The sequence below is a fragment of the Galleria mellonella genome, unplaced genomic scaffold, assembly GCF_026898425.1.
Source record: "Galleria mellonella isolate WM207_F2 unplaced genomic scaffold, CSIRO_AGI_GalMel_v1 utg213, whole genome shotgun sequence".
Taxonomy (NCBI): domain Eukaryota; kingdom Metazoa; phylum Arthropoda; class Insecta; order Lepidoptera; family Pyralidae; genus Galleria; species Galleria mellonella.
In genome coordinates this window covers 4,295,912-4,306,681 of record NW_026442039.1, presented here as the reverse complement: position 1 = coordinate 4,306,681, position 10,770 = coordinate 4,295,912, and the positions used below count along the sequence as shown (strand labels likewise).

The following is a 10,770-nucleotide window of genomic DNA, read 5'->3' as shown; positions in this document are numbered from 1 at the left end:
GGTTTTCACAGTTTCTAAAGGCTTATCTTAAATTCTGGTATATGTTTTATCTTACGTCATATAAAAGTGATATATTTCATTGGATTTCGTACTTCTAAAATCCATGCGTACAAAATAACGGGTGAAAAACTAGTAAGATATAATCCCCAACAATTTGTAACCTCTTGCAAATCATTTACAGAATGGTCGCCGTATACTGCCATATTTAGAACTAACAAAAATTATCATCGTGCCTCCTCTCCATCCAAAAGTTGTCTGGAAGAGATCGCTCTTAGCGATAAAATCGCCCATTGTTTTCTCATTGTGATTATTTCTTGTAATTATTTATATTTATAATAAGTTTACTATTGTAATCTCTTGAAGGAAACAATAAAGAGTATCTATCTACCTACTGCGCTACTTAGATTAGTCACCATCATAAGACTTTTCCCTTATAGGTTGCATAAATTAGTATATAATGTTAATTTACTATATGGTCTCCGTGGGATCCCAGCATCGAATGAGACTTCCTTTCTCGTGGGTGTCGTAAGAGTTGATTAAGGGAATTTAATGGTCGGGCGATGGACAGTAGTGTCTTAAAACATCATAAAAGCCTAACTGTGGTTACCAGCTAATCTGCCAAATGTAGCAACTACTCGCAAAATCCTTGCGAGGGTTCCCTCTTCGGCACTCACGTTCAAGAGCGGACAGTTATTTATTTATTTATTGCATTCCATAATAATTAATTAATACATAATACATAATTATTACATAAGGTTTCAATTATGGAGCCTGTTGGGCACAGCAAGTAGGAGAGAGGAGGACAACACTTTTTTCACTTTCGAAATAGTATATCACGATAAGTACGTATTTTCTTATTATAATTATTCATTATTTAAGTATTGGTGTGTATCTATTCATATCGTAATTATTATTAGTATTATATAGTTATTTAAACTTTAATATATTCTGTAGTTTAAAATTATTTATATTCATATTGTAAAATTAATCAATAAATAATTTAATAATAAAATTGCTAACGGCTGATATGATGATGATGATGATGATAATGATGATATAGGGGAAATAAATGAAACATAGTAGTATCCTCAACCTTTTTATTAACCCAGCACCCACAATTGAGTTTAACAAAACCAACAACTATCACAGCTATTGTCACATCAAATATTCATTATAACAGAAAAATAAAAAAAAAAAAAAACAAACAAACAATAGGAGTGCGGTAAAAAAATTACATTACATTCTTTATTAGGGTTCTATAGTTAAATTTTTATCTTCACTAACAGGAAAGAGCGGCGCCAATTCTTATTCATCATGCTGTAAACTTCATACATATTACAATAATTAAAATATTATCATTATTAACGAATATAAAAATAAAAAAAAAATTGCAAAAAAAATAATAATATAATAAATTAAGACAAATATTTTGTTGAAAACTTTTATATTAAAAGTTGTTATTAAAAACATTGTTTCTGTGATATTGTTATTGGCGAGGGAAATAAAATTTGGAGATGGGTGTCTAATGAACTGGTAGCTTTACTGGTAAGATTATTGGCCCTGGCATGAGGTAAATGACGCGGTTCCAAGCTCTGCTCGCTTTGAATTTTTTTCTATTACAAAATAATTATTAAAATATAATTGTCACATTTTACTTACAGAAAATAAGTAGAAAAATATCTTGTGTAAAAAAATAAAAGGCGAGTCGTCTTTGTACAAAACAATATTTAAATTGAATGACAAATTATAATAATTTAAAGAAATATAAAAATAATCACTACAACTCTTAAGTTTTTCAAGATATAAATTTTTAAAGCAGTTTGGTAAATACGCAGTTGCCGTAATTAATTAGGCATTAAAAAATTGTATAATTAACTATGATACACAATAAATCACAGTTTTCTAGAGTTAAAAATTCGAATATAGAATATTTCACAGTATTTTATTTTTTCACATTAGCAGTTTTTTTAGTAACGTTTCTCTCATAACAGGTACATTTTGCGTTACTTAAAATTGGCATGAGTAATTTATTAATGTTTGTAAAAATTAAAAAACAAATAACAGTGTTTTATTATAGTACTACTGCGTTTAACTGATAAAATAAGTTAATGTGATGTTTTTATTATAATATACACAAAATCCATAATGGCAGAGAGACTTTCCGACAATAAATATTTATGACACGAATATAAACGTGCATATAATGACATAAATGTAATGTGACAATTCGTTTTATTATTATCAAAGATTTCGGAATTGTCTTAGATTATTATGTACATTTAGAGGTAGCATGAAAACCACACTAACACATGATCTGTTTTTGTTTTTGTACGTCATATCGTTTTGTAATCAGAGAGTGTTTGTATTATCCTAAGTCTATTTAACAGGGTTATCATGAAACTAAATAGACACTTGTGACATTTGAGGATTTCTTTAATTTATAATAAACAATGACAAAATTGACCCTAGACCATTCAGAGAAAAGATGCAACTCGTGATTTCACAAATATTGGTTTTTCAACTACATCCTTACATTTAACAATAACAGTATTATTTTATTTCACTGACATCACTGTTCAAATCATTTACATAAATATATATTATATTTAAAAATTATATAAACACATTATATGCGTGTTAAAAAATATTATATTATTAAACAATCAAAATAAATTATGCTATAGTTACAATATCTTACTAATTTATGTTTTACGCACTTGAAGTACGCATTTTTAAATGCCACCGAGATAGAATAGAGTAGATAAAACAGTTATAATATTATTTGTTATATACTTTGTGAACGAGGATTGTTACTTTTTAGTCATCTGAGTCTTAGTAAGTATAAGTGTGAGTTCATCGTTGATATTACTGGTTATGAAAATAACTGAAGAAAATGCCATGACATTTGGTATACAGGTAGTATATGGCATGGAAAAAGACACAGGCTACTTTTTAAGCCGCCCAATGTATTTACACTGGTTACGCGAGTAAACTAAGTTTCAAATATAATTTTAACTTTACAATATACATGATTTACATTTTTGCATCGAATTACAAATAGAACAAGTAAGATTTGTAGATAGAATTTAGTTTTATTTTATTAAAGAAACTAATAATATAACACGAAGTGTAGTTTAAAAATTATAAATTCAAATATCGAATAAGTTGTAATTACAGATGGTGACGGTACATTTAAAGTATACGGAAAACACAGTATACACGTGTTTCAAAATATTCTTGTCAATTTTTTTTTTACAATTGTGTCATATATTTATCGCTGACGAGTGACGATAATGTAGTCATTTGGCGATGTTCAAAACATTATTATACATTCGACTTTATAAGCGAGAAATATACATATTCATAAAACCCGTAATAAATCTATTTTAAATATAAATGTTTTGTTAACTTGTGTATTTCACATAGATAAGTAGGTATAGTATTGTAAGCAACAAAAAAATTACTATAAATAATTAAAACACAAATAAATACAAGAAATAAAATTAAGAATTAAAATTATAAAATAAGCGAGTGTTTAATTTAAAAAAAGCTACTACGAGATGTGTAGGTCGATTAGTTATTGTTACTAGAAATAAGAAATAGTAATGAAAACGTATTTAAAAGAGAAAAATAAAAATAAGGAAAAAAAGCATTTGACGTTCCTTTACCTTTATAAGCTGTACTGTTACCCTATGTGGATATCACATGTCACATTGGCATACCGGCTATAGAAAGCCTAACATTTTCTTAATGTGAACCTAAGTACCTAGTATTTATAAAGACTTATGAGGAATCTATAATGCGAGATAAATCTCAACACGAAAGAATTTATTACCTATTTTGCCTATTTCTGTAACTACGTTTCACGAAGGGTTGGAAAACGAAATTGAACTCAATGTTCAATGAACGAAGGAATCAATTTTACACATCAACAAGGGACTTCGTGAAGCATAGTAGACACAGGTGTGTTTAGAAGAAGTAACAGAAATCTAGCAACTCTATTAATGAAATTTTATTAAATGGCCTGACCATAAATATACTCTCGTTTAACACTTTTTAAATATTTTCAAAGACAATTTTGTATATCAAACTATATTATTACTCTGTTGATATCGATTAAAATATACTCTATAATGGCATTACACTTAATAAAACAGTATGTCATGAGTCATTATCGACTTAATTTTTGTCATTGCCGTTAATTTAGGACGCGTTCACACATACGCCGTTGACGATTATTAAAAACAACAAAGTAGTTCACATATAAAAATCGAATCGTGATTTGATACGATTCGATAAATCGATCATTGACAATTCATACTAAAAATTTACCTACCACTAAATAACGATTATATAATATTGACCTTGTGTTAATGATTGTATAACATTGACTTTAGTCTGTCAATGTTATAAAACAAATAGATGTTAATATATAAAGAAATCGAATCGTGATTTAATAATTTCGTAAAATCGTCCAGTGACGATTCATTCGAAAAAATGCTCACTAAATAACGATTATATAAAATTGACCTCGAGTAAACGACTTCAATAACATTGACCTTAGTAGAACAATATTTTATGATATAATAATAGGATGTTTAAATTTAGAAATAAAACATGAATTTCGACCTGGACTCGTCCAAGTCGTTACTTTTTCGTATTTTTTTAACGTACCGTATTTGTTTTCATAATTCGTAGTGTCACGTGATCAAGTCGTGTCAAGGTCATAGAAGTTCAGGGATCGTTGGAACAAAACGTTCCGTTAGTCACGATTCATATTAATTCACGATTCGTAGATGTGTGAATGAAGCTTTACTAGTACGTATCTAACATCGGCTACGAACAAATCACGACCCGAACTGTTGTGTATCGCTGTCGATCGCCTCGAAGACGTAACCGCCGCGGCCGTCCATCTGCAGGTAGTGGTCGTGGTGCTTCCATAGTGACTTGCGGTGGGACACCGTGAATAGGGAAATACCCATCTGTTGGCCAACAAGATATTTAATTTTGAATTTTCGCATTGTTTACACTTAAGAACAACGAATTACATAGAAGGAATGATAAAATAAAAACTGTAAATCATATGATTGCCTCCTTTCTTCTTTTGAAAATATAATTAGTAAAAAGTAGACGAAAGATATACTATCAATTGCTATTTTTGTCAATTCATTGCAGGCTTGTGTATAGAAAATGTTGTACGGCCGGTAAGTCCCAATTGCGTATTTAAAATAAAAGATTATATTGAATTTACCCCTTTGTTCATAAAAATTGCAAACCTATAAACCTATTTTAGCTATTGAACTGTTTTGTCTCTTTCTTTTACACTAATTTCCATCATGTAATGTAAGTTTTTATGTTGTGTAGAATTATAGATACTTGTATCTCTATTTTAAATGTTTGAAGGAGTGTATATTGCCAAACGATTTATGGGTGATTGTAAATTCTAGGCTTACGTACACTGGAATTTATTATATTTGTAATCACTTATGATATATATATATATATATATATTACATATGGTGATCTTGTGTTATCCATATTTATCTGTTGCCATAGAAATCTCATTTTGAAATATCCCACAATAAATGGTATCTAAATGACTAGAATAATGAAGTGATTGTGTGGAAATTATTATTGTTAACGCACCTCTCTGCAGTATTGGTACATTTGTCCTTCGACGTCTACTGACACAGCGCTGGTGCATTCGTCCAAGATAGCGAACTGTGGTTCATGGTAGAACAGCCGCGCCATCTATAATTGATTTATTACAATGATTTATGTTTTACAACTAACAATTAGGGGTTTTTGTTTGTGATATTTTTTATGTATTTTTTTAATATAAAAATCGTTACTCGTTAATTTATATTTTTATATATTAAGAATTTCTTCTTGTATTTTCTTTATTTTTTTTTTTGGGTTTCCGTAAAAAAAGTATTAATTTTCAACAGACTTCAAGAAGAAGGAGGTCCAATTTTATTTTTTTATATTTGTTTCGTTATAGCTACGTCTGTTCTAAAGCGATTTGGAAAAATATTTTTTATTAGAAAGAACATGAAAGAACAGATTGGTCACAAACAAATTTTTTCACAATAGATTCAGTGGTTAATTTTTAAATAAAAATAACTGGTTATGTCACATTTGAAGACGGTTTTTTGTGGGAAACACACTACTTATTACTTCCAAACTTTTATTGGTCAATACAAATGTTTTCATAATTTGTCAGTACCTTCAAAAGTATTGCTCGTTCCAGGGATTCTATTATCCTATTTCCTATAATTTTTATAGACATATTTATACTACATACGAGTACATAAATTATGTTACTGTAGATTGAGATTTAATATTAATTGAGATTTGATTTAATATTATAAAATTTGTAACTGCTAACGTAAAAATGGACTTACAGCTATCCTCTGTTTCTCTCCACCAGAGAGGACGTCCATCCAGTCCTCGACCGCGTCCCAGCCTCCCTCGCGCGTAGTCAGGTACGACAACTGAACGATCTCCAGGAAACGGTTCAATTGCTCATCGGTGCGACCGCGGCGCACCATCTCTTCACGGGTTTGTGGGTAGATCACCTGGACATGGAAAGCAAATTAATTAGTATGGAACGGGGGGGGGGGGGGCAGGAGTGAGATTGTTAATAATGAAGACTGATGATGATTCGTCACGATATACGAGGTACACACATAAACTAAAAGGTATACAGCATAAACGAATAGCGAAATGAGATTATTATTTTACTTCCTTTAAGAACGTCCAACATTTATATAACTAGGTAAGAATTACTAGACGAGATAGAGTGTAAAGTATCATAGACTATTGTTAAATATTTTACTTAAATTTTTTTCTTGTTTTAGGATATTCTTAACTCTTTAGACATATACGATCTATCTGAACTCAGAAATTAGAATATTCTTTTTACCAAAGTCTTTCGCTTTTGAATGGAAAGCCTTTCTAGACTTTTCTATATATTCTTAAATATTTTAGTTCAATTTTTATAAGTCATTCATACAAGCATATCGTTTCTGGATAATCTTAACTCTTCTTTTAAAATATCTGAACTAAAGGACAAGAATATTCTCTTATCACAATCTACTGCTTTTAAATGGAAAGTTTCTCCTAGTACCTGCATCTTTCTACTTTACATCCCAGAGGGAAACTTTGTACAAAAGTCGTTTGCTTGGGCATCTCTGTCTTATTCATGTTTCTACCGTGAAGCAGTTGTGTTGTGTTGGATGGCTGTGTTTCGGTTTGAAGAGTGGGGATATGGCAGTGAATTTACAGGGTACATAGAAATAACATCCGAGTCCTTAAGCAACGTATGGGGGGTATCATGGGCGAAACAGTATACTCTGTTATGTCCATGGTACTGCTCATGTCTATAGGCGACGGTTACCACTTTCATCTGGTGGGCCGTCAGCTTGTTTGTTATTATATGTTGCATACAAAATCTTTTTAATTTGACTCTATATAATTAAGGTTACAAAGATATCTGGCAATATCAATATTTCACTTTTACATAAAAATTTGTGAATGTAGATTATAGAGGACCTGATCACGCAGAGTGCCGAGGGTCATGTAAGGTCGTTGCGGTACATAGAACAGTTTCCCCTTGGGCGGCTTGGTGAGGGTACCGCCGAATATAGGCCACAGCTCGCCCAGATGCCGGAACAGAGATGATTTCCCGCAGCCATTTGGCCCGCAAACCAGCACGTTGATGCCCGACCTGACGACAAATTAATTAGATATTGTACTCCCTGCAGAGGGAAAGGGATTGTTAGTAATGGAGACTGAGAATCCCATTGCTAGCAATATACCCAACCAGGTCGACCTCCTCGCGGTTCCCCCTGGAAACTATCATGGTTAATTCCTGATGAATTTATCATGGTGGGCTAACTGGCCTGTTTTCATTCTCATCTATCACCCTTTACTGGTGCTCCGACAGCGTATCCCATTAACGCAGGCGGAGTTACCGTTACCATACCATTTTCACTCATAAAAAAAACTGTCCACTGCTGACAATAAAACTCTCCCTTGGGAGGTTTTCCAGTAGTTACCACGCTTGGCAGGCGGATTGGCAACAGCTGTGAGGCTTTAGAAATGTTGCAAGAGGGACGCTGTTGCCCATCCTTCGACCATAAGTTCCCTAAGTCGCCTCTTACGACATCCACGGGATAGAAAGGGACGAGAGAGAGACTTTGTACAAAAGTAGATTGCTTGGGTACCTCTGTCCCATTCGTGTTTCAACCGTGAAGCAGTTGTGTTTGCATGGCTGTGTTTCGGTTTGAAGGGTGGGATATGGCGTGAATTTACTGGGTACAGAGGAATAACACCTAAGTCCTCAGGAATAGCAACGCATGGAGGGTATCATAGGCGAAACAGTATACTCTGTTATGTGTATGGTACTGCTCATGTCTATAGGCGACGGTTACCACTTTCCATCAGGTGGGCCGTCAGCTTGTTTGCCATTCTAAGTTGTATAAAAAAAATTCTAAAACTCTCCTTCCCCTTCTTCAAGGCCTATGTTCAGGAGTGGACAGTTAATAGTCGATATAACAAATAATATAGACAATAACATTGTTGTTTCAGTTACAATGTCTAAGGTAAAATGATTCATTTCACTTTACATACTACTCAGTAGGTACATGGATGAATGGATCGTGTAAAACATTGTGTGAAAAAGAGCGATGAATACATAAACTATGACTAATAATAAGTGGAAATGGAAGAACACATTACATTGACCCCGACTAATGGAGTAGATGGTTCGTTAGTTTACAAAAATATACACTAGCAGATCCGGCTAGGCCTCACGCGGGTAGAAATATAACATATAGGGGGGGGGGAAGTTATTGCTAGTAATGGAGACTGAGAATCTCATTGCTAGCAATATACCCAAACAGGGGTGGGGGGGGGGGGATGGGATTGTTAGTGATGGAGACTGAGAATCCCATTGCTAGCAATATACCCAAACAGGTCGACTTCCTCGTGGTTCTCCCTGGAAAGTATCATGGATAATTCCTGATGAATTCGTCATGATGGGCTAACTGGCCTATTTTCATTCTCATCTATCACCCTTCACTGGTGCTCCGTCGGCATATCCCGTTAGTGTACTAACGGGGGGGTTACCATATCATTTTCACCCATAAAAAAAACATATAGGGGAGAGGAAGGAATTGCTAACAAACAATGAAATAATGAGATGAAACAGCCCCATTGCTAGCAATACACCCTATAAGGTCGACCTCCACGCGGTTTCCCCTGGAACCCATAGTGGTTAATTTTTGTTCAATTGGTCACTATGGGCTAACAGACCTGCCTTCATCCTCACCTGTCATCTTTCACTGGTGTCACCCCAGCGTATACCAATGGCGTAGGCGGGGTTACCATTCCATCTTCACTCATTAAAAAAAAATATAACATGGAGCCTAGGTTACTCGTTCATATTGATGATTTCGCTCTAAGAAATTATTTCTTTTGAGTAAAATATGTGTGTATTAACAAGGGTTCTCACTGAACACTGCAAAATAAACAAGCATATGGACCAAATAGGCTTATGCCTAAAATGTGTTTGCAGATTTTGTCACAATGAGGAACAAATGCCACAGCACTTAATTACAAAAAAAAAAATCTTTAAATTCCTATCGTTGACAAGAATTAGCAGTAAACTTGAAAAAAGAGCGAGCACAAAAGATCATGGAAAGGTCGCAGTATCATAGGTTTTTCTGCTTGGAAGAAGCTGTCTTTCAATAATAAAAATACGAGCTGATAATGTAGTTTTCTTCTTAGCATGAAAGACTTTTTAAAATTGGGTAAGTAGATACAATATTTATATATTTGCTATATAGATATTGATACCTAACTATATAGATATTGACGTTACTGATATTGCCTATGTCTAGTTTTAACATTTTTATCGTATTTTTTTACCCATGTCTTTTTTGAGGAAAATGTATAGTTTCAGCGATAGATTCTATTCTATTTATAGGGGTATCATGGTTGAAACAGTATACTCTATTATGTCCATAGTAATGCAAATGTCTATAGGCGACGGTTACCACTTTCCATCAGATGGGTAGTCAACTTGTTTGCTATTCTAAGTTGCATAAAAAAAAATTAGTAGGCCAAAAATAAACTTTTTCATATATAAATAATATAGATTTATATTAATATGGATTATAGATTTTCTTTTCAATTAAGGGCAATAAAAAATATCATTATTGTTATGATTGTAGGAGTATGGTGGGTCTGATAGAGCTGCAATATTATCTTAAGTAGGTAGTATTAAAATCATGTTTAAAACCCCCGTCAATATTTGACATTTATCTTATCATTGATCGTTTAAGGCAATCATCATATCGATTAATTAGTATACATGCGCTGATACTGTGCAACGTTACTAGATCATTCGATGTGTGATTTTCAATTAGAATTGAAAATAGGATATTACAATGATGTACAGGTCATCATCATTATCATATCAGCCTTTAACTGTCAACCGCTGAAAATAAGTCTCCCCTTGGGGGGTTTTGCCAGTAACTGGCACGCTTGACAGGCGGATTGGAAACGGATGTTTTAAGAGGGACGCTGCTGTACATCCCTCGCCCTACCTTAGGTGGCTGTTACGTCACGCACAGTAAAGGAAGAGTTGGCCTTTTCTATGCCGGGACCACACATACATACTGTATATGTACTGTTTTGGCCGGTACAGGTATTCACTATAAACTATTTTAATAAATCTCAAAAGTAAGTATTGTTGAAATTATT

At 33.0% G+C, this 10,770-nt stretch overlaps 1 protein-coding gene across 1 annotated transcript in view; it reads right to left on the bottom strand.

Annotated features, from left to right (window-relative positions):
- Positions 1-1,083: 1,083 nt before the first annotated feature.
- Positions 1,084-10,770, bottom strand: part of LOC113511974 (ATP-binding cassette sub-family D member 3) — a 37,511-nt gene continuing 27,824 nt past the window's right edge. The window contains exons 12-15 of the mRNA XM_052894481.1: positions 7,555-7,729; positions 6,405-6,578; positions 5,647-5,751; positions 1,084-4,982 (exon numbers count right to left, since the gene is read on the bottom strand). Of these exons, the coding sequence (XP_052750441.1) occupies positions 4,848-4,982; positions 5,647-5,751; positions 6,405-6,578; positions 7,555-7,729 (589 nt within the window). The 3' untranslated portion in view covers positions 1,084-4,847. The remainder of the gene's footprint in view (positions 4,983-5,646; positions 5,752-6,404; positions 6,579-7,554; positions 7,730-10,770) is intronic.